At 36.1% G+C, this 26,216-nt stretch overlaps 1 protein-coding gene across 4 annotated transcripts; it reads right to left on the bottom strand.

The window, feature by feature from the left end:
* Positions 1-821: 821 nt before the first annotated feature.
* On the bottom strand, positions 822-25,855 carry LOC125645922 (F-box/LRR-repeat protein 7-like). Of its 4 annotated transcripts, XM_048871938.2 has the most exons (5): positions 25,503-25,855; positions 24,032-24,160; positions 23,017-23,118; positions 3,777-4,757; positions 822-1,647 (listed from the first exon to the last, which is right to left on the bottom strand). In XM_048871938.2, exons 2-5 carry the CDS (start codon positions 24,054-24,056, stop codon positions 914-916), a joined length of 1,842 nt encoding a protein of 613 aa, XP_048727895.2. In that variant the 5' UTR covers positions 24,057-24,160; positions 25,503-25,855; the 3' UTR covers positions 822-913. The 4 variants fall into 4 exon arrangements, with proteins under 4 accessions (XP_048727895.2, XP_048727898.2, XP_048727897.1 ...); XM_048871941.2 differs by lacking the exons at positions 23,017-23,118; positions 24,032-24,160; positions 25,503-25,855 and adding an exon at positions 8,718-17,425; XM_048871940.2 differs by lacking the exons at positions 23,017-23,118; positions 24,032-24,160; positions 25,503-25,855 and adding an exon at positions 13,891-14,152.
* Positions 25,856-26,216: the final 361 nt, after the last annotated feature.

Here is a 26,216-nt window from a genome sequence, read left to right as displayed (position 1 = left end):
ATAAGTAATCAAAGTAAATTTTGGATGCATGGTCAATCCAAATTAACAATAGATTATACAGTGATGAAACTTGCATGTGATCATCAATCAATCAGTGGTGTTTATGTCTCTCAATTGATTCGATACGCAAGAGCATGTTTTGCGTATGATCAGTCTACTGACAAATAAGTTGATATCACAAGGGTTTCAACAGTCTCATTTAAAGTAAGCATTTCGCAAATTCTTTGGATATCATTAAGATCTAATTTACAAATACAACTTATCATTAGGTCGAATGCTATCTGACGTGTTTTATGCAAATTGTTAAATCGTTCTTTAAGTGCTATTTTTTTTTTTACTAAGAATTACTAAGTTTACATAATCAAGATATATGGCTCATGGCGGATGTGACCAGTGAAAAGGGGATGCTTACACTTTCTAAGCACTTATGGTGTTCCCAGGGGGTTCATGTTTGCCCAACTCTTAATTTTGGATTCCTTACAGGAATTATGAGATTGACCATTGTTCATTGTTTTCACGTTTTCAAGATTAATTTATTCAATTGATTTAGCAATTGCAAGGTGCTTTATAATTTCTGATTGGGTGACCATTTAAACTGTTCTGGGACAAGGTCAGTCCTATGTAACTAGAGATTCTACAATGACAAAAATTATAAATTATATAAACCCACTAAAATGTGTACAGTCAGGCTGGCTTCATTTCCGCTATTAATAGCCTTTAACGTCAGTTTACATATATTGCTATCTTAATTAATGACAGCATCTAGTTTACAAATGTACTAAAATCATCAGATGAGTTTTCATTTATAGTAGAAAGACAAATCATGTTTATATGATTTTAATTTAATCAAAAATGTAACAATCAACAGGGGTCTGTAATAAATATAGGGAGTTTTTATTACTATATGATGGAACTAGTAAAATCCAGGGTTGGTGTGTTCGATAAAGCACTTTTTACAATACTTCTTAATCGTCCTGTAAGCGTCCACTGTCAAGTGACAGTCCTGAATATTAAATTGCTGCAATTGTCTACAAGATTTCGCCACGAACTTCACTCCCGCGTCAGTGATGGCGTCACATGATTTCAGACTGAGTTTCTTTAGCTGGGGACAGTTCTGAGCCAGAACGTAAAGTCCTTCGTCTGTGACGTCACACTTTCCAATATCGAGGGACTTTATCTTTGAGCAGTTTCTGGCAAGAACGTCCATTGAGTCATCAGATACGGCCTCGCATCCTCTCAAGTTCAGGTAGCGAAGTTTTGTGCATTGTTTACACAGCTGTATGATTCCAACATCGGATATCTTATCACATTTTGCGACACTGAGATACCGTAAATTGGTCCCAATTTTTGCCAGTTCACACACACCGAAATCAGTAACCTTTTTACAATCACTGATACTCAGCTCCCTAAGTCCTGAGCAATAGTGAGCGATATACTGAAGTCCGGCGTCACCTATTCGAACACACCTCCTGAGATATAGGAACTGCAGTTGACTGCAGTGAGTGGCGATAACTTGTAGACCTTCGTCCTCTAGAGCATAGCAGTCCGTCATGTCCAGCGTCCGGAGGTAAATCTGACGCAAATGGTGGGCGGTGGCCTGCTGCATGATCTGTGGGGTCAGGCTAATGCGGGTAATACACGGACATCCTGAAATATAAACAAAATATTTTAGTCATGATCCGTGTTTGCCCAACTATCTATTTAGTATTGCTTATGGGATTTATGAGATTGATCACTTTCGTTATCTTCACCTTTCATTGGACAAACTTTTACTAAAACAAACCTTTACTATTAAAGAAAAATTGTACATATTTTCTTGTACAAATTGCACTTTCTTTTATCAGTGTTTTTAAATGTGTGTCGAGGTGATTCGCTAATCATACTGTCAGATTATAACAATGGTAATGTCAAGTCCTAAATTCAATCAAGTCCTACATTCAATGCAATACCATAATAACAATATGTTATATAACATGTGATCTCGTTTCTATTACTGGATAATAATTGAAATATCACGAGTCACCATGACAAACAGCAAATATGTACGAATCGTTTATAATTGGGAGGAATGTTGACAAAAGATTTTGTAAAGAGGAACACAATGAACTCAACTTGTCAATTCTGACTTGTCACAAATTCCTACGCGGACAAAAGGTAGTTACATGGAGTATAAATATGTGGAGAACATTAATCGAACATTGGGTTTGATGACAGAGATAAGTGGCTAGGAGCTTTTATCGTTAAATCGCAATCCTTCTCTGTGTCAATATTGCCAGTAGTCATCAAAAACTGAAAAACCAGCTCTCCTCGTCATTGCAAGAGCATATTGAAAGAAAGCATGGCAGCACTCGAAGATGGCACAATACTCTTCTCTTGTGTTTTTTCGGGTTTTAGTTTCTGTTATTGACATTAAACGTAATATAAGGAAGTGTCATTGTACCCTCAGTTGTATTATCCTTTGTGGGCAGTTTTTGAGGTGTTTGTGTTAATTTATATCATTGTGCATGGAACCGTGCAGTTTCTTATTTGGCACAATTTCTCTTTCAGGCGTAAGTCTGTAATTAAACTTCATTATGAGATTTAAGCACCGAAATTTTAAAGAATTAGATCTCAGTGGAAACTATTTCCAAAGTACGGAATCTAGAGAGAAAACATTGAGAAAATAAAATTCTATTGTGACGCTTAATCAACAAGAGAATTTGCTTTGTTGAACCTAGGGCTTATTTATCCTAACCAAGACGTTTCTTGACACGAGAACCAACCATTATATGCATATCTATAATTAAAATACTTCGAAGAATAACTCATTGGAAGTCCTATAATAACGATATGAACAAGAAAATTCTGCCACTAAATTTAATCTTCCATAGTATACCCTTTTTAAATAAGACACAGGCTTAAGACTACAATCTGTATACATGTTTCCGTCAGGATTTATAATGAAAAAATCAATTAAGCTATGAGAAAAAGGCTCTGGAATCCTGACGGATCACATGTTACCCCCTACAGTATAAGTCTACTTGATAAGTGTCTTCCTCTTTCAATAAAAACATTTTCCCCCTGTTACAGTTACAGGACCTAATAATACCTAGGCCTAAAATTGCAAAGAAAATGCGCCATAACTAAAGGTTTATGGCCCTTGTAATGGTGAAACAAGGAAAATTTGTCATGATGGCCCTTCACATTGTTTTGTTTATGGGGACACAATAGACGTCTTCCTTCGTTCTTAGCTACCTTGAGGAGGTTCTCTGGTGTAGCGGGGAGATTAGGCGGACAGAAGATCATAGGGTACTCCTTTCAATTCAGCACGAATTAAGTAATTCCAATAAATTGTGCTCTATACCATAAATGAATTCATTGGTGTTGATTCTATTAAAAATTTCCTTTCAATTTTGACGACATGTAGGGCAGATTGTGCACCCATGTTCCTTTAATTTCGGTGAAATGGAATCCATCTTATTGTCTGATACGCTTTGCATTTCAATGTCACCTTCAAAGGTTTAACAATAACTGATAAAGCGGGAGTGTGAAATCTGAACAGACTGTAACTTTTTGCTGTTATTCATACAGTGTGTGCCAACTGCTGCCATGCACTGAGAATGCTCTTGAAGAGTTTTATTTTTTTATTTTTCATAAAACTTCGAAACAGAGCACCAGAACCTGATTAAACTCCAGCAATAAAACCGGGCATAATTCAACATAATTCATAATATTACACTAACTGTGCTAAAGTCAAGGTGTCGTTTATCACTGTTTAGTCATGTTTTTATACTAACCTGTAACATCTAGATGCTCGAGATTGACACAGTATGACACCACCTCGAACAACGAATGGTTAGTAACATTTGAGCACCCCTGTATCTGCAGCTGCCGAAGCTCAGGACATCGTTTGGCAATCGAATGCAGTCCCTTATCCGTGAGTTTTTCACACCCATTCAGGTTGATTTTCTCCACAATAACACAGACTGTCGGAGTATTATAACTCAAACGCTTTGTTAAGTACTTAATTGCTTTGTCCACATTGATACGTTCACTATTTATCACAATTTGTTTCCATAGCAGTGGATCCCAAACTACCCTGTACCACCGCTGACAAACACGTGACGACCTACACAGTTGGTCTGAGGACAAATAAGAAAATATTTTCACGATGACGTCATCGGTGATCAAATCGAACAAGGACGGTTTGTGATGTCGGTATTTGCTACCTTTGGTCACGTGAGAGTCTTCCTGTAGCTCAATTCGTTTGATATTGTACTGTATTTGTTCCATGTGCTTGTCTAGTTGGTATTCGTAAGCAGGGTTTTTGTAGCTGATAACAGGGGTTTGTGGGTATGGTGGTGGTTGAAGATGAGAATGGTGCTGTTGGTTGGACGTGTTCGAATGAGAAAGTTGTGATGACTTCTGAGATATTTGTGACAGCGAGGACGGAGTGCCTATGGAAGACGATGACCTATAGGAAAGCGGTGAGGGCGTGGACATTCGGTAATGCATATTTAAGTCATGAGCGTTGTAGTGGTTTGGTTGTTTTGGGGTACTTGTGAAGTTCCGGTGAGTTTTTCGTGTGGATGTTTCACAGGGAGAATCACTGGCATCTGAGTATTTTCGAGAATTGAGTTCAAAAGGCGAGTCACTGGCGTCCGATCGCATACCTCCTTTAAACGTGGACATATTTGTTCCTGAATACGTATAACTAGGCACATCCGAGGCGAAGCCCGAGGACGAGTCATGGGCCGATTCCACGGTCATGGACGGATCTACAAAGGGAAAATTAACGTCATTACATTACATCAATCAGTTGTTTCCAAACCAAATGTTAAGTTGCTTAAAACTGCCATCAATATTTACCATTTATAACATTATGAAAGTATATATGCACAGTTTCTGTGTTCATAGATCATCGATTTGGACCGGTTTTGCCCATTTGTCAAATAGATCTATAACTGCACACATCGTTTTCATGTGTGGGTCTTGGCATACGAAAATTCGATTTCGAGTCTGTCCTTCATTGTTTGACACAGACGGGCAAGTATTGATCTGTCTTGTCTACACAGGGTTACAATGTACCTCTTACTTTTCTGTTGCATTACATTTTGATATAAAAATATTTTGGTTATTTTGAGAAATTTCGTTTGATCAAAGCAGACGACAGTTTTACAGGCAGACGATCCAGAGCACTAAGCACTAGCCGGGAAACCGCGCTTAGACTGCAAGAACGCTGAGCGCTCCATACAATGGCTGTCGCTTGTAAATTTTGCATTCAATCTTGTAAATCTGTCTTTCTGCTATCGATCTATTTACAGGCAGTCATTCAACACTTGAAGTAAAAATTACGAGTTATCAGTTATTATCAAATACAAATTACAGTGGCGAAATAATCGTATTACACATTTTGTAAATATCTTGACGAAATGGGTTTTCTTCTTAGGTAATGATTTACAATGGTGAATTGTACACGTTTCCACACAAACCACTACAGAACCCATACAGAAACCTAAAATTACCTCTCCGAACAAACATCGACGTGAAACGTTCAGTCGACAATCATTGTCATTTTCCTTGCCAAATTCGATTTAAATTGACTCGGTTATATCATTACCTCTCCGTTTAGGGGGTTAGACACAATCAAGGGGGAACGATTAAAAACACAAAATTAAATCAAGTAGAAAATGATAGGGTCTTTAAGAACGAAAACATTATGTACTGGTCCTATTATCAGTGATGAAACACCCTTTGATTGCCTCTAAAAACCCGTCTAAGATCGTGAAAATAACAGTTTTACCCACTTGAATTTCACCCATGCTCCAATTTACGCGAGTTAACGGGAAATATCAGGTTTTCCTTTATACATGTAATTAACACAATAAATGAAACAAACAGATAAAAATCCCCCCTCTCTATGATACAAGATATTCCACACCTCAATGACAGCAACAATTGGAAAACTACAACTCCTGACAAAGTTCGGGACTACAAGCCGGATCCTTTAAATCCTTCATCACAGCGACATAAGACCGCAGTATACCGTCCAAAGTACCGCTTCCTGTTGTGCGTGTGACAGATTTAGTTGATAAAAGGGGTTGTTAGTTGATAAGGGAAAACTTGAAGCAGAAAAGTGTATCGTCAGATGATCCAACTTTGATTTTAAAATTATATTTCAATAAATACAGCAGAACCTTATACGAACTGTAATGTTTCACAACGACTGTATTCATTTTAGCAAATATAACGTTAAGTATTCAGTAATACATGTATTTCATTTGTAATGGTTAATTAAATTATGATACATGTAGATATTATGAATCGCTGAAACCCGCTCAATGTCATACATGCTGAATATAATACATTTACGGAATGAAGAAAACACCATTCCCGTAGGGATCCGGGTTGGAATAGGTCCTCAGTACCCCTTGCTTGTCGTAAGAGACGACTAAATGGGGTTGGTCCTTTGGATGAGACCCTAAAAACCGATGCCACGTGTCACATTACGTGTGACACGATAAAGATCCCTCCCTGCTCAAGGGCTAAATTTTGCAGTCCTTTACCGGCAATACACGATACACTATCAATCCATCCCCAATCGATTCTAAAATCATCATAAACAAGTTTCGAAGACAAGATTAAGGTGAAACGATTTAAAGCGATAAAATCCTAATAATTAGTATTCGCAAAGCAATAAAATCTGTCTTTAAAACTTTATGTTTATGTTTTTATTTCCAACGAATGAGGAAATCTGGCCGTGTGGTGTATAGGGCCATTTTACTTTCAGATCAGCAATAAGATTTCATATCGATTCAATTGATTGGTGGTTTGAACGTAAATGTCTACTCGCCGTAAAGATTTTGAAGAATAAAACTCGCAAGGCACTATAGATAAGATCGTAAAGATTTCTAAGGGAAAGAATGGCCACTGAAATATTAATTTTATTAACATGCGATAGATATCTAAACATTTCATCATTATGGTTTCGCCAACAATGGCCAAGAGCATTAGGCTACTTTCAGATGTAAATATTATGCTAATCAAGGAATGGAGTGATGAGCTTTTCGAGTCACCATTTCAATATAACAAATTGGCTTCTGTAACGCGGACTGACACCTAAAGCTTTGCATTATATAGCTAGAAACAAAATTTGGCATTCCGTCACTCGCATTTCGTTTCTTTTCTTTTGAGGATCAGTTAGGATATTACGTCAAAGTCTACAGTCCTGGCGTAAGAAAAAATTGAAATCTTTATGCATAAATAATCACTGATAGTGTCAGGCCTGTGTACGATGAAAAGTTCACAGTTTTTAAAAGATTGAGTCCGGATCTTTGAAATGTCAGATAACATGCAGTTTTAATAGCTACATGTTACATAATTTTATTGATTATGTCAAGAATTTTTGGACAAAGTACTATGGTTGTTTCTCTGTGTGACTCAGCGCACCAGCTACACTACCCATCCAAAGGACGCTGTTTCGAGTAGTCTCTGCAGGTATTGCGTCAGGAGCAGACGAATTTTAGTAATGCGCTGATAAAGTCAAAGAAAAGCATCTGCACAGACTGCACTTGCATAGATTCTTACTGGTGATATGAGAACGTTATCATTTACATAAGCGATTGTACAGGCACCATTCACACATTGAGCGCTAATGGTAATTTTCATAAAACACTAAGTGTCTTAACATCAGAATGTAAAAAGATTATTTTGTTTGTTGGCTAAAATAAGATTATGTAAATATCAAAATTGTCCCTTTTTTTATATGTGCATCGGTATTGTAGCAAACTAGTGGTGAACTTTTTTTTTTAAATCATATAAATATTCACACTAAAAGGACTTTGTATGTCAAGAAGAAACCCGTTTCTATGGTGACGTACACATGTACATTGAAATAAGACCCACACGTCTAGACCTGAACAGAAATTATAGAATCGTGAATTACTGGTTGAAATTAAAGCAGACACTTTGTTTGTTATATGTCTACACCTAGAAAAGTTATAGATACAATTCAAAGTAGTGTACTATGTAAAAGATTTGATAAATTGATTGGAATTTATAAACATGTATGCATGGAATTGGGATCATGGTATTTACGTTTAAGTGAAACAAGTACTTAATACGTTATATATTTATGCAGGAAGCAAATAGTTTGTTTAAGACTTCACCAAAGTACAAATTGTATGAATATGTTAATGATGGATTTAAACCATAATTGGATTTAACGAAACCAAACATTTATATACAATACATTGATAAATATCGTTTATCTTCACACAAACTTGAAGTCAAACCAGTTCAGTATTAATGAAAGAACTTGAAATTTACGTTCAAGAGCAGAAGTAATAGAAGCAGGACATTATTTTCTATTTTAACCAATTTACAATGATCTTATGTCAGAAAAAAAACAACCAAAAAAAAAATGACACCCACTTTTTATATTGTTATCAACTGAATAACAACAGCCCCGAGTTGAGGGATCCTATACAAGAACAGAAATGTGTACAATATTTTAGAAGTTGTCCTCCATCATTCAACGTATCCTACGCGTTCTGTTTATATAGCAATGGATATCAGGTTACTTGATGTTTACTGTACAAGCCTTTCTTTGTAAATACTTCAAATATAATACCTGTATGGTTCTTAGTAATAAAAAACAAGACAATGCAATATACAATGTACAGTAAATTAAAGAACTGACCAAAATTTTAAATTCCACATCCATTATTTCTACTCACCCCATCGGTCAGGGACATCTCTCGAGTAAAACGTCAGACTGGGGTTGATTGCGAACAACATTTTGGGCGAATAAGCACAAGTTACATATGAATTGGTGGCCCCCGTGTTTACATGTACAATACAGTCCTCGGGGACAGGCTGGCTTCTACTCGCGATCAATAAACTCTTCTAAAGAGGACAGGAGAGTTTATTTATGGTAAGTGTTATGAATTGGGTGGTAATCTTTTATGTCAACAGTGAATAAGTTTAAATTCCTCAAAAATAGAAAATCGCTCCAGTGACAATCGAATGATACAGATCGATGAGTAATATAGAATTGGTGACGTAAACACGGGTGTATTACCGGATCATTGACGAGCTATTCAATATATTTTCACTTTCTGTAATTACTGGTAACCCGCAAAAAATTGTATTATACCCGATGCCATTCTAAATCAATTAACTTTCCACCAAATATTGTGCACGCGCTGATTCCAACCGCACAATGCACCAGGACAGGACCCGTCTACCCTTCGCGTAATCGGCCGGAAAATTTCTATTACCGTTATCTTAACAAATTCACTTAAACAGAAGTAAGTCGTATTCAGGCCAAAAACATCGGATTTTGACATCAATTTACATTCCAAAAACGGATTACAGATGGGTGTTCCTCAATGAAATACTTTCAACCGTCCCTTCCCATATTCAAACATAGTAACATTCAATGATATCATTACACAAAACCCTGAGGATTTGGTAGTCAAAGAATTCCACAAAATATTTGGACTGGAATCTTAAAGACTTAAGTCAACATCCGCATGGAGTTGCTGGGACAACACCGGAAGTTATTGCCGATCTATATCTTGTCTTGCATTAAAAGGTGGTACATATGAATGTATGTACTTGTATATATACATGATTAGCAATTCATATATGTATGTACTTGCTTCCCCAACATGCTGCATCCACATGCAGTTTGCAGTCTATGTAACCTGTAGTTAATGTTGTAAACTTTCTTTCTTTTTTGAATTTCCTTCTTTATAAACTGTCTTACTGTTATGTCCTCTGGGCCCAAAATTGGAATAAACTTATCTTATCTCTTATCTTATGTAACTGTTTGCTGGTCATGAGAAAAACTGGCGGATTATTTCCAATGCAAAAGCATTATAAATCACTGTTGTTTCTATCAGTCATAACAGTAAAAAAAAAAAAAACAACAAGAGAGAGGCGCTGGTACGTGAATATAACAATGGTGGAGTTTACAGAGGGATGTAAGCAAGCCACTTATTGCACATTAATTCTCTAGACGGTGATTTATTAAGCAGTAACGGTATAATAATGGACGGCGCCACGTGTAAAGTGTCGCACGACCAGCAGTGTTGTTATGTACATACATCGTTAATGGTTTGGGGTTATTAGTCTTCTCCTACAAATAGCCTTCGATTTCCTGAAAATCCCATATTCGGAAGGCCTGTCCGGCATTATATCTGAACATTTTCTCAGATCTCAGCCAACAAAACATTTTTTAAGGCGTTGGTAACAAAAAAAAACAACAAAAAGAGAAACACGTGAAAACTCCCTGTTTACACAGGTTCTTGAAAAGAATCGATGTACCTTCAAACAAAATGTTGCACTTTCAACAGAAATGGCAAAGTTTAAACAAAGGACCCCGACAGGTTAAAAATATCTTGGTAGTCCTTGCAGAGGGCGTTACTTGCACGGTCCAGAAACACTTGTTTTCACTCCTTACACGCTATTTGCTCAGTGAACACAAACCCATTAACCCATTAGGACCAAATTCGAAGATTGCATTAAAACATATTGAGAGCAATATAAAGGAAACAATGTCTGTGTCAATATTGGAGCGCTAGAAAACACAATGGCGGACCCTTTCTTGCATTCTGCTCCAAGTACACACCGAATAGGCGGGTGTGCCATAATCATGTTCTTCTCAAGGTTGAAGTTCGAAATTTCCACATTAATAATGAGATAGGAGAACATTATTAATGTAAATTTTGATACCGCCATTTATAATATTCTGTTCTTGTTCGCTTGTCAAAAAATAGTTTCGCCGAATTCTGCTTGACGTATCATATGTCTGCCAGTTAAAAGTGCATCCTTCTTGTCTGAATACCTCTGATATTATCAAGAAATATTAAAGTCTCAATGAAGATTTCTTTCGGGTCTTTTCGAGGATTATGCATTCACAAATTAATTACCTCTTCCTCTTGTGTCGCCTTACTTGAAATTTGACGACTTCAAAGTTTCGGTTATACGCGAGGTGTACGTCCACACAACAATAACTAAATTTGACATCTTTCAGTTATTAGTGTGTGGTGGAAATAAACGACAAATGATCCCGTTGTCTTTGACAAAAACCAGGGTCTCGATATTCAGATTTATTGGCAATGTAATCCATCATTTCATTATCCAATGGAATTTGGTTTTTGAAAGTATTTCTGCTACCCCGTCCATTTTGCTTTTCATTATGGAACGAGATAATGCTGTTTTTATCCATTTTGGGACTTTCTATTCGATAAATCGTTCATAAGCCTGGATTTCAAGTCCTTCGACAACGGAATTCATATCTAGCCTAATCGTTGTTTTCTATCATAAGATAGATATGATAGATGTGGGACAAGTCATTAAAAGCTAGATAACTATACAACAACTACCGATTGGCTTTGTGGTCTGTCGTAGTGATTGGTTTGTTTGTTATCAATGTCGACACTCTGTTGCTTTTTTTTTTATCAATGATTCAAATTGTAGGTTTTTGACAAATTTCTCCAGGTTTGTATACCTTCCAGATAAGTATAGCAAAACCGCGTTGCAGTTCGTGAGCTAAAATAAACCGACACCAGCCATTCCTGCGTGTAGTATATCAAAACAATTCCAAGCAATGCTCATACGATCCATAGTTTGAAACAAATACGTGCAGGTGTGGGGCGAATAGCTGATTTTTTCTTCTATTTTTTATTTAACAAAACTGGAAAACGTATTTTATAAACTTTTGAAATTGACAGTTTACCTGGTATTGATTCCAGAAATATGTATCGAGTTTGAGAGTCACACACCTGGTCTGCTCTAAAGGCTATCATTAAATCACTTCCACCCAGATAATTCAAAACACAAAACTTCCAGTCTAAAGTCAGCGACGATAATACGCCTCTGAAAGTTGCATAATTTCTAAAGAGATTTTTTTAAGGTACAAGGTTTCGTCACGAAACTTTATGATCTGAAAAGTTATACCCTTATTGCCGAAAAAGTTTCATAAATATTTCAGGATGTGCTTTTGCCTCTTTATCTTTACATCCTCAAAAGTAAATTTCTGATCACCTTGAATAGTGCGTGTTGTAGCTTCGGCGATACCTTATATGTTTGTGGGAGTGCAAGTTAGCGTGCACGTCAAAAGTTTCGTTAATTCAATTACCCCTACACCATATACAGGCAAAAATTAAATCTTTGAAATAAACAGTCTCAATATTATCTACAAAACTGGAGACGCGAGGTCGAGCCTGTAAATCGGGTGTAATTATTTCACAAAGAAATCGTCTAAATTTCTCTGCTCGTTTTGTGCTAAGGTCAGAAAGTCCTAAAGCTTAGAACCACACTAGCATTACACACGTAATACAAGCATTCCAAAAGGTGTTTCACTTTGTACCATAATAAATATCAAATAAGTGCATTGCTGAAATTTTGTCACAATGGAAAATTTAATACATAATTGACCTTCTAAAGAATAAATCCATATTTTGTAAAGGAATTGGAATGCAGTTGACAACAATTATAAATCCTTTGTATTATAACTGGATTAGATAAATATTTTCTGACAGAATGCCATTTATGTGAGTTAATCTATTCCGCTGGTATTAACTTACTGTTCCATCTTCAACTGGGCTTTTGGAATCTGCATGTTCACACCCAGTTCAAATTCGTAAATCGCATCAAGTCTACACGAATTAAAACCTGATTACTTTCTTCTGTAATCAATTACGGCTTAAGGAAATTTGACAGATGGGTCTGACTGGAGTTCAGGTGAAACAAACAAATTATTTAGATGAAAGACTCCGTAATTAATGTAAATGAAATAAACAATGAAATGTTATTCACAATTCACAGCAGGAAGTAAAGAGAATCAAATTCACCAATTAGAATAAACGAAATATCTTGTAAGTCATAAAAAGAAATCAGGCTTCGATAAAAAGATCTCATTTACTGGAGAGTCGGTCAATAACATTGAAATACATGAATTATTTAATAATCAGTGGGAATATATGCCCCTCGAATTCTTAAACAGGTTAGAGGTCTGATTTATTGCCTATTTGTAATATTTGATCATGATAGATTCCAATCACTTCAAAGTAGAAAGAAATGAATTTCTAGTCCCCGCCCCTTCTGTGATCGGATAAGCTGTTGTGCATCCAATATCAGCGATTGTACAAAAACTTGAGCAGTTTCTAGAAGGGAAATAATGGTGACTCCGACATACGAAACTATACTATCATAAGTCAAAATACATCACGATAACAATCTCTTGCCGTTCATCGATACCAGTGAATGACAGTCCGACACTTGGACTAGAAAATTATCATATTTCGACGAGAAGAGTTTCGTCATTCTTAGCGATTTCCTTCTACCTTTTCCCCCAAAAACCTAGACATATTTTCAGTTTACGATCTTGAAATGAAACTCTACACCTCTTATAATGTGTTTTCTGAAATATGAGTTTGGAAAAAATACACTATGATTTAAACCCCATTTAATTATTTCAATAATTTCTAATTTACAGAATGAATTCTAATTATCATTTTAAAAGGACGAGAAAAGATCAAGATAGCGGGAAATATTCTATACATTTTTTGCTGTCAGACGTTCGAAATAAAGTTACTAAATGATTAAGAAATATGTTTTCCTTGTAGGACTTATATTCAACAAGGAAATATGTACTGCTTAAAGAAGTTTAAGATATGTACATTTGTAGTATATGTTATATATATATAAATCTACTTTGAAAATTTCTCACAATTTTTTTTCCAAAACTTAGCTAAAAACATGAGTTAGAATACTTCTCCATTATAGAATATAACACGGCTTTTGGGGCATAACAACACATTGTATTCATCCTGTATAACAAGATCGATATTTTGCAGAAAACACCGATAAAAACCCTCCATAACGCACAGAAATACTGACCCACTCCAAACAAGTCCGACATGACACCATGCCAGTCCGTCAACGGTTTCTTCCCGCCTCGAAAATCTGGACATAATTCCATTTTTACAAACTGGAAGCTACCACCGGTAAAACAGCATTAGTAACACGTTAAAATCCATGTGTCAATTTAGAAAGGTGATGTCAACACTCGCACAGGTAAAATCTATATAGACCGACTGAACAGCGTCCCACAGAGTAAGACATACCACGTGACTGCAGGTAGAGAAAAAATTAACATATTGACATAGCATTGTGACAGAGGAGTGCATCCACAATACTGCACTAAGTCGCAGATAATGGAGTTTGTTAAATAACTGCTTACAGCGATTTCACGCCATTTCTGTTGTATACACAATGTAGGTGAAAGTATTTTAAATTCAGCCTGTAAAATTCGGCGCGCAATGCTTGTCATCAATGGTTTCTCTTAGATTGACATGTCTTCAGTGCAGATACCATTGATGTATTGATAATATTTGAGCATATTATCAATCAAAACCTACAGCAGATTTTCTTGTAAAATGTATGCTAAAGTTCGAGATTGACTAATTGATTATCGGTTATTATAAGCGGTGAAATGACCTCTCGAACAGACCTTCTCAAATCTCTCAAAGCATTCCGCTCTGGTAATAGGTATATGCATTTAGTACACAGAAATCGGAAACAAATAGAGAACATTAAATATTGATTGTAATGGTAAGAAATGCCGCGTTAACACTGAAATACCAATGAGAGAAATGAATTTTTTATATTTGACCGCAGTGAATCACACAGCAGTACTGGGTCACCTGTGGGGTTACCATTCACAGGGACACTTACTACTGTAACTTTACGAAACTTTTAAGAAATGTGTAGAATGGTAGATATCACTGTTGCCAAATCCAAACTCTCTTGAAGAATTAAACAACGTCAGACTGAATTGCCGGATATTCAAAATGTATAATACGAATTATCAAAGACTACGTAATTTCTAATCTGAACGCTATTTCATGAGGTATAGAACAATTCCGATAAAACATCGGATAATAAACTGACTATATTAGTTTTTTAAGATAGACAACAGACAAACTGTCTATAGTAGTCCTTTATAGGATAGACAACAGAGAAACTGACTATATTAGTCCTTTATGGGATAGACAAACTACCTATATCGGTCCTTTAGGATAGACAACAGACAAACTGACTATATTAGTCCTTTATGGGATAGACAAACTGCCTATATCGGTCCTTTAAGATAGACAACAGACAAACTGACTATATTAGTCCTTAATAGGATAGACAAACTGCCTATATCGGTCCTTTAGATAGACAACAGACAAACTGCCTATTTTAGTCCTTTAGGATAGACAACAGACAAACTGACTATATTAGTCCTTTATAGGATAGACAAACTGCCTATATCGGTCCTTTAGGATATACAACAGACAAACTGCCTATATTAGTCCTTTAGGATAGACAACAGACAAACTGACTATATTAGTCCTTTATAGGATAGACAAACTGCCTATATCGGTCCTTTAGGATAGACAACAGACAAACTGCCTATATTAGTCCTTTAGGATAGACAACAGACAAACTGACTATATTAGTCCTTTATAGGATAGACAAACTGCCTATATCGGTCCTTTAGGATATACAACAGACAAACTTACTATAGTAGTGCTTTAGGATGGACAACCGAAAATCTGACTATATTGGCCCTTTTCAACAGACAGTAGACATATTGCCTAAAAACAAATCACATGTATGAAGAGGCAACTGAACATTACACGTGGTCGAAGGATGTGTTACCAACAACCACGCTTCTCTTCTCAAACTTACCGAATACACTAATTCAGAGTCCATCGTTCATTTTATACACAATAGCATTTAGGACTGTACCACATGAAACTACTCCGTGTAGAATCCCCGTGGACGGTTACGACGATTCACAACCAATTACCCTCTACAGAGAGATCAGTCTGTACGGTTGTTATATAACAATGTCTTCTCTGAAGAGAAAAAAGGGGCTTTTCAGATGTGTGGGACTTGAACGAATAGAATGATTTGACAGAAACTGAGGACTCAAAGAAAGAAACTTACACCGAGATAACCCCTGACACGGCGAGGGTGATGGTTGATTTGAGTTGCATTGGGGAGGCGATGTAACAGCTCGATAGGAGCGTGCTTGTTAGAGTAAAAAGAAACAATGTGAGAGAAACACGTAACGAAGAGATTGTTTCTGTTCAGAGTGCGTGACTTCTCAGATAAGATCGGGATTAAGGAACCAAAAGACGGGAAAGTGTCGTATATTTGAACCTCTACAAGTTATATCATCGGATACATCACTAAAGATCTTTGCGCAAATACATTGAAATAACTCGATAGATTTGGAAGATGACCAAGAGCTGGACAGCTGTATATTCCAACAGACACGACACTATTCAGAGTTTTCAAAGTGAGAAGAATACAAGTAATGTAAAGGTTGTATGCCATGTATTACCCAGCACTTCTCGAATTCACAGAGACTTGCAATGGCCTTCGAGTTTTCTTACAGAGGTTTACAAGTGCTCTAAGAAATAAAGAGAGAATCACGTACAATCATTTATCCATCACATAAAAAAGTTTTTTAACAAAGACGTTCACCGGTGAATTTTATTTAATGTTTTGCTTTCAGTGACGAAGTTCACGCAGACTACATGTTCCAGATAATTTATTCAGAAAGGAATCTCTTTCCGGATGGATCAGAAAGCCATTAATTGTTCGCATAAGAGTCTCTCCTTGATGTCAGACAAAAGCATCAAGAGCGAAGTAAATGGAGAATGAAGCTATAAAATGCGATATGAATGGCAGAAAAAACGTGAAGGCAAAATAATTTCAGATGACATTGGGATTTGAAACACATCAATGTTCTCTACTGCCATCCCCGCCCCTGTTAAAGAAGATAATCCACTCCCGAATTCTTGAAATGGTAATGTCACAAATTATCTATTTTTAAAGAAATATATTCGGTAATGTAAGGCGTAGTAACGAATTTGAGAAGATGTTTAATAACGGGGATTTGACAATAGAAGTGTCAAGAAGGAAGGCGAACAAGAAAAGTTTCAAAATTCACAACAGACACCTTGAGAATCAGACGACAACTTAACAGCTTCGCGTGAGGAAGAAACAAAATGACAAGATTTTCACAGCATCGAATCTTGGTGCACATATCAATGTAAATTAATAAAGTGTTTCAGAAAACTTACTTGTTTATATAATTCATATTAATGATCACAGTCTGGGCAACCATTGAACAGTCCTAGCAATGAATGGAAGTCACGTAATCTCCACAAACCATTGACGAAATCACTTCCATTCCACTGATAAGTGACGAATTTGCTTACTCTGACCAAACCGAATTCACAACCCCATAATGGGAGTTAATCTAGCAAAATAAAGGTTGAAAGGGAAAAACCAAAAATGACTCCTAAATGAACTTTAACGATTGAAGTGAAGATGTCAATAATATACCTCTGGTAGGTTATTTATTACTTATCTAAACATGGACATAGGACCGCGATCCTACCTTTCAGCTCCCGATAACAGCCGTCCCACCCCCTAGATAACAATGGTCCGCCACTTGAACGACTAAATCTTCGACATAATATCCGAACTGATTTACGTGTGTTAATCTCTGTTAATTTGTTTGCACATGTACAAATTCTTTGCCCGTGAAAGCAAAATACATTTGTGGGACCAAACCTGTTCGCTAGTATTATTATCTAGTTTCAAAATCACAAACAATCAAGTCATGCCTTTTCCAGTTTAGCCATTTTGCCGTTTAAAAAACCATTTTATTTTAGTGAAATGGTGCGATGGTTGGTTTTTGGCCATGGCAATACTGATTAGCGATCATGAATGAAAGTGTGTGAATCACACCGTCAAAATTCCTCACAGCAAATACAATCTACAAAGAACAAAGCTTAAAGTCAGTTGTTCTCAGATTTCCGGTCATACTCAGGAGTTATGGGGGAACTAATTATGTACCCCTTTATTAAAATTTATAATGCATAAAATAAATATTTGGAGTCCTATCAGATGACAAGGTTTTCGCGGGCTACATTTCAAAGATGGAAGATTTAAAGAAATTTGAACTACACTGGATAAAACTCGTGATAAAAATCACACTAGAAAGATTTTAGTGGTCATCAAAATCAGTAATAAAATGTCAGCACTTCGGGTGGTCTCAATTACGAGCTTTGTCCACAGCTTAAATTTTAAAATCGCGTAAAAGTCGACAAAAGTGAAACAAATCAACGAACAAGTCAAACAGTTGTTCAGAAACGAACGGGAACAGCAGGTAAAAATATAAACACGTGTTAATTAAGGCCCCTCCTAAGCAGCGCATATCGAGATTCCTTTGATGGCGATTGTAAACACGACCTTCATTTAGAAAGAAATTTGTCATTCTAATTATGTGCCTCCCCCGCCTTTCTGAAGTGTACAATAAAAGACAGACACTTTGAATCAAAGGAACAAATCAGATAGAAGGAATTGTAGTTTTAAAGTATTTCCTCATCACAACTTGAATTTGAATTTTTACGCCACATAACCCGTGTTTTCGAACTCTGAAAGATGGATTTTGTATATTGAAAGACAACATACAGAATATTGAAATTTTGATTTTCATAATACTCTTAGGAATTTAGAAAAGATTATAATTCTTGTAGTCTATCTACCGTATAGTTAACGCACTGTTAAGGACAATTAAATGGGATTTTCCCTTCCTCCAGTTTTCCCACTGGGGGTATACTAGTTATATATATATAGAGTGAAGATAATTCTACATATGGAAGACATTTAATAAAACGTGATCGATGGAGGTATACAAGATTACTGACAGCAAAAATTTAAACTTTCACTCGGTACAACAATACAAGAAAAATCTAAGGGTCGTGAAAATTCCACACGGTAATCCACTCGTAATAAGTGCAATATATACACGTGCACTCAAACTCGTATATCAAGTAAGGTCTTCACTCGCATTTACTTGATAGAAAGCCAGAAAGCTTTATTTTCTTATTCAAATGCCACAAGATACCAAGTACAAATTTTAAATTCACCAGTTCTTAGCACCTATCAAAAACATCGACCCAACTGTGAGCCCAAAAAGTGACATACACATAATATAAAGATAAACCAGGGACTTCCTTCAAACCAAACTTTCTTAGAAACAGAGAATTCAAACAGACGACATGTCACACAGTCACTATCACACCTAGAGAATTCAAACAGACACCATATAACACAGTCACTATCACACCTAGAGAATTCAAACAGACACCATATAACACAGTCACTATCACACCTAGAGAATTCAAACAGACGACATGTCACACAGTCACTATCACACCTAGAGAATTCAAACAGACGACACGTAACACAGTCACTATCACACCTAGAGAATTCAAACAGACGACATGTCACACAGTCACTATCACACCTAGAGAATTCAAACAGACGACATATAACACAGTCACTATCACACCTAGAGAATTCAAACAGACGACATGTCACACAGTCATTATCACACCTAGAGAATTCAAACAGACGACATATAACACAGTCACTATCACACCTAGAGAATTCAAACAGACACCATATAACACAGTCACTATCACACCTAGAGAATTCAAACAGACGACATGTCACACAGTCACTATCACACCTAGAGAATTCGAACAGACGTCATGTCACACAGTCACTATCATACCTAGAGAATTCAAACAGACGACACGTCACACAGTCACTATCGTAGCTAGCATCAATTCTGACGATAAGCGTCCGTTTTCTTCGGAACGTGGAGTTTATAGTAAGTAGTCAAAGCTTCAAAAACTGGGGGAGATGCAAGGATTCTTGTCAGCACCAAATAAATGCTAAAATGCACTTAATTTCAGTCTTGAAGCATGTGGAAGACGGAAATCCTTTTATAGGAAATTATACATTTATCTATGTATACAGTTTTTGAATTAGTACTCTGGGGAGTGAAGACAGAAGGAAAAGTAAACTCATGCGCGCGAGACTCCTTAACAAATTAACAATGCAGTGCTAACATTTTTCCACGAGATTTTCTGCTCCCAAGACTAAACTAGGGGTCCCTTTGGTCTATATCAATACAAGTAAAACATGATATCAAGATTATTTGAAAATGCACAATTGACATTTTGGCAGAGACGTTATTCAAAGCTTCCAGACAATGTAGTAATACGTTAAACATGTGATATTTTCATTTTGGGTGCAGAAAATAATTTCAGAAGTCTTTTGATGAATAGTTGAAACTTTTGGGGGGAAATCAATAAATTGCATTTTTATATTCCTTAGCAAGGTATGCATTCCAAATTTCCTGTCCGGCCGCTCAGTTAAGGAGGTGTTATTTGTTCAATCGGCCATTATTATGTGTCTACTACCCGAGTTAACCTCCAAAAGACAAGACGAGCACCCCATTATCTTCTGAAGACCTAGGGAACGGTCGCTATTTGTCGAATTGTCAGGAGAGTTCTGCAGTGGCAACAAATAACAAGACAAACTAAGACCTATCTATCATTGAAACAAGCAAACCTCCACCGGCGATTTTATCGGGCGGTGATAAAAACAAAATAGAACAAATACAGAGAGCATGTTTATCTTTGGATTGCTTCTTAAGATGGTTTTGGAGCACTCTTAGGAAACAATTACAATTCCATAAATTATTTTTAAAGCTGACCTTTAATGAAAGCAAACAGAGAAGAGGTATTAAAAACCATCTTATCAAGACTTTATGGACGATTATGACACTTCATAAAAATCCAGGTCGTCCATATTGATTTGCTCAAGAGCATGTGAATCACTGTTTTAGTCAGGTAAAGATTTTCAAATAATTTTTTTTTAAAACAAAGTATCTCATAGCTGACGATTTAAATTCGTTTTTATTTACCGTTTTGTCGATGAAGTGCGGCTATACCAAAGTTATCTTCAAACACAAGACAGCTGTATATATCAGATATATCTTTAACTTTGACAAATATTTCTTACTGATATCAAAGACCGGTGTTATGAATGTCAGATCAGATGCAATATCTAAAAGTAAACTATGTCCATTAAACGAAATATGTGGGAACTGTGATGTCGATCACCAAACACAACATAAAATTTAAAACTGTTCTTACGTCTTGATCTACTCCTTATCGGCCAATCCAACTTAGACGTGGCGACATCTTTAAGAACCAAAGAATCGTTTTTCTTTATCTTGTCCTCAGCACAATAGAATATCTGTCCATCAATTTTACCCCAATCGGGAAAAGTTACACCAAAATATGCGGTGGCCATTACTAAATGTCCTCGCACATGAACGCTTATTCTTTAATGCTTATAGCACCACAGGTCAATTTCCCATTGCTGACGGACTGAAATGAGACAGCTCTTTTTTCGGATCTGTGGAGATTAAGTAACTTTTACCCTGATAATCCGTGAATGTATATGAGAAAACAAATATAAGTATTCTGGTTAATTCGGTGACAATCGATGGATAAGCAGCGGTTTAATATCGTAATCAGAGCTTCGCTAATCTCTCTAATTCTCTCTGGTGAACAATGATACATCTTAATCTATTAATCTAGTGTATTTGACAAAACTTGGAAACTTAAACAATAATTAATTCTCAGTGTTTAAATGACAAAAAAAAAACCATTACAACTTTTGAGCTCCTTAGCCGTTCAAATGGACAGGGGTCAGAATCTTCAACAGTACACGGCTTTTTTTTCAGGTGTTGTGTACCGCTCTCATTTTCCATGTATAGAGAAATATCGTGGCATTCATTACACGTTCGATAAACATATTGGTTTAATAAAGAGAAGGAAATAATTGATGACACTTCCTTTTATACTTGCAGGATTTATGCACTTGAATAGTTTTTCAGAGTATATTTGCATTGAACCTTACATTGTTCGTATAAACACGTATGTTCTTCGGGTTTTTTATATTTCATTTGCAATGACTTTGATAACAAGTGCGTCGAGACTGACTGACAGCCGTATTCAGGTCCCAAAAATGTGATTTTTCAAAACTAATGGCAAAACATACATACCTATACATGCATTATTTTTCAATTTCGGTCCTAACAATTTTCGAATTCTTTCCAGCGTGTTCATTGTTGAATGATCTAGATTCCAATAACACTCGTTAAGTTCACATTTTAGAATTGGAGGTGTTCACGTATATGTCCCTCTGTAGTTACTAAAAGTTACAATGTCACTGAAAGTTTATTAAGTTTTAATTCAATTTCCACTTACAATCGGATTAATTTACTTATCCTTGCAAATCGAAAGGTTCTTAGGGGGACAACATGAAAGGATCTAGACCCCACTCTTCATTACTTTACCACATACAGAACCCAATTCAACAAAAGGATTGATATACACAATTAAGGATAATTGAAAATAAATATTTTTAGAATTGCGTTGATTTCTTTTACTCTTTCAGTAATGATTTCCCCCGGCTGGCCCGAATTTCTTATCATTTTTAATATCGAGGCACAGTTCTTGGCCAAATTTGTAAGAAAGGATTATACACTTGAAATATAAACTGTTTAATTTCATTGACGATTTTTACTTGTAGTAAAAGTTTACGTTTTAATGGGAAACATGTTTTTGATTTAATAAAAGAATAATGTATGATTGACACTAATTAAGTTTGAGTAAAAATAAATAAAGAATTTAATTTTCATAAGAGCAGGAACGTCGAAATTATATTTTAAAGTTCCCGGATGTAAAATCAAATTAAATGATATTCTACATGTTCATGGACTAAGAAACTGCATTGTTATAAGTACTATATTACATGTTCATGGACTATGAAACTGCATTGTTATAAGTACTATATTACATGTTCATGGACTATGAAACTGCATTGTTATAAGTACTATATTACACGTTCATGGACAATGAAACTGCATTGTTATAAGTACTATATTACACGTTCATGGACTATGAAACTGCATTGTTATAAGTACTATATTACATGTTCATCCCGACCCCCAAAAATCATAGATCCGTTTCTTTTAATTCTATGGAGTACTTTACAGACAACTATCACATCCATACAGACACTTACTTGGCACGCTGATGACGTGAAACCGTCTAGGGGTCTTGGATGGCCAAGGGTTGATGATGGCGAAATCTGCAGAATCGGCAGAAAATTGTACCAGAGGCTGGCCTTCAAAAAACGATGGAACAAACTGTCTATATTAAAAATCTAAATACGCCGTACAAATATATAATGAAATTGGAGACGTCTCGGACGGCTTTCTGTCTCACGCCAATTTATCCGAGCGGTTGAGAGAATGGTTGTGGTGACGTGCATAGATGTAGATGTATTATTGCATCCCTTTGTCATTAGAGAACGTGAGAGGAGATCTTGCATGCAGTTATTGATTTGAGTATAAAGTGTTGGTCTACTCTATAGATTAATTCCAGATTATCAAAATTTCATTTCACCTCACAAAAGGTGTCAGATTTTGAACTTTAGGCATCAATCAAAAGTTCATTCACTCCGAATTCAATTTATAGAATGCATTATGTAAACAATTATTAGATATCATGATTTATGTGATTTTGAGGTGGGTTTTTTCTTTTAGAAAATTGGTGGCTGTGTTTTCAGAAGCACTGATGCCCGACCTTCATAACAAATCATATCCTCCACCACGGACAAATGCATGTATACACTCCAGAACTTGTCACACATGTAGAAAGGTGGTTTTTTTTATTTTGTCATGGAGATAACGCTGATATCCTATTACATGGAACGAAAAGAAATTTTAAAATCCATTACGATCTGTCTCAGCAAAATGTAATTTGTTTTCCTTCAAGATATGACCCAAAAATTGCTTTGACATCGCATTGTGTGAGCCGCAATTTTCTCAATAAACTCCATGTATAACATAATATTGAACCGAGGCCTATATATGCTGATACAATTTGAATGATAAATATTTCACCACGGACTGCCTCTTCGCGTCTGAACAGACGTTCCGTACGACTGACAGCGAAATCATTAAGAGATAAAAACTACAAAAAACCGCGCTTTCTGAACATGACATAAGCTTAATCAAACTTGTTGAGAAACTTACGTGATTTCGTGTTGGCGGATCCCATTCTTCAACCATATATATCGGTATCCAATGAAAAAATATGCTGCTTTATTCAATTTTTATGACGTATCCATTATTCATAACTCCTCTTGCCACTGGAACACGTGTCTAAATATTCAGAAAAAAATTATTTACTGTGGAGCAACAGCACAATGCAGTCATTATCTTCTTAAAAAGCAACGTTTACTAGAAGAAAACTTTCTAAACACTGCTGAAAAAGTCCCCTTTCATGAAGATAATGGCTGTGTGATTTAAGGGATGTTTGTCAACATCTTTCTCATCTTCTCAGGCCGTTTCCATGAACAAAGATTGTGTCATCTCCCTAAGGATTCCGCAGAGAGCCTTGGTTGGCCCTCTGGTCATATTAGACTGTCGCACAGCAGAAAAACGTTTAAGCCTCATTTCCGACTAAGGTTATAAATTGGTGTTTATAAACTTTTATAAATGGGACTTGCTTGTAATTAAACCCAATTATTTAAACAGTGTGAAGATGATTCAACAAATAAAGAGAAAGGTTTATATTTTGGTTGACCTTTACTGACCTTCAATTAACCCATCTACGTTTATCTAACGAACTACATGTAATTTGGAATAAATCTTATCATATCATAGCGTATACTAAATTATGGACAAACAGTATAAAGCACTAAAATGACCAATGACACGAACAATATTGAATTGTCATTTTTTCTTGGGAAGACCCGTCACTTCTTCAGGACGAAAGAATATTTACATAGAAATGAAAGACAAATCAAAGTACTAAGACACAGTCAAAGTAGTACTACAAAGTCTAGTCTGGAAGTAAATAGGGCTTATTGAAATCGTCAGATGTTTCACGGTACGGAGCTAGAAATATACGTCTGTTTTCTTCCCGGAAATTTGAAAATTCCATTTTGTTCGTGTCGTTGGTCTAGAGAGGGGGGGGGGGTGTCTGAACATAGTAATTTATTGAATGTTGTTAAATGCTTTTGTTTTAAATATCTCTCATTCTTTCCCTCTCAATCTCTCTCGTTTGAATATGTATAGATAAACAGATTCATCCTGAAAACTGAATCACTGACTTCCAGATGATGGCGTTCTTGAAGCCTCTGTCAGTGCTTTTTGTGCGTTTTAAGAAAATAAAGACGATATTGGAGTTTTTTACTAAACATCACAGCGGTAAAGTTACAATCAATCAAACACGAGGTGCTGGACGTCCTTCATCTTCGGATCGTATACAAATATTTTTTCCTGACTATGAGGTAACAATGTATTTATTTCGAATTCGTTTAGCATAAGATACTATAATACCTACGATATGAAATAGTGATTGGCATGCATGTACTTGTGAACAGGTGCGCAAAGTTCTCAAACATTCGCAACTCTCTCTTTCAATACGAATAATATTGGTGGAATCTACATGAGCAATCTGCGTTAAAAAAAAAAACGAATACATTTAATAAAATTTTACCTCTCTTGAAATCCTTGTTTATCAGTCCTTTTATGATTGTCACCACAGTACAACCCATGGTACTTCTATATCCACAGACGACGTACGAATTTTAGCCGATAAAATCACATTTGAACAGGCAAGTGGGACCTATCGCCAAAAAGGTGTTTTTAAAAAGAAGAAACAATTGGGTTTGTGTATTAGACCCAGTAATGGACTGCCTTCTTACACTCTCTACGATATTTACTTAAAAGTTTATCGTTACTCTGATTTTAAAAGTATGGTGCCTTATTGAAGTGAACTTAAAGTGCGTGTTTGATCAGTGGATCGGTGTAAAAAGGGGGAATCTCCAATCATCACGGAGTGCGGTGGAGTCCTCATGATAACGCAGGAAGGCAGAATTTATGGGAATTTATTTTTGCAATAAAAAAATCTCCATTCACATCCTCCAATGGTTGAGATTTGAATGATAGCAGGTTAGAGACAGCAGATGTGTATCAGCATTTCTTTAATGCGTTTCTTTTTATCGGAGATACGGCCATACTGACTGCTGGTTCGTGTCATAATCAAAGTGATACACAGTACAGACCAGCTGGCCAAATTTAAGAGAAATAGGATTTTGTTTACTGATTTTTACCACATAGATGGACGAGATTCCCTCTTTCGGAAACACTTGTAAAGTAAGAACAAGGTACGGTTTTAGCCAAAATCTGCCCTGTCAAGAAAATTTACCAA

Source organism: Ostrea edulis, chromosome 6 (genome assembly GCF_947568905.1).
Source record: "Ostrea edulis chromosome 6, xbOstEdul1.1, whole genome shotgun sequence".
In the NCBI taxonomy this organism is placed as follows: domain Eukaryota; kingdom Metazoa; phylum Mollusca; class Bivalvia; order Ostreida; family Ostreidae; genus Ostrea; species Ostrea edulis.
This window is presented reverse-complemented; position numbering and strand designations above follow the sequence as displayed.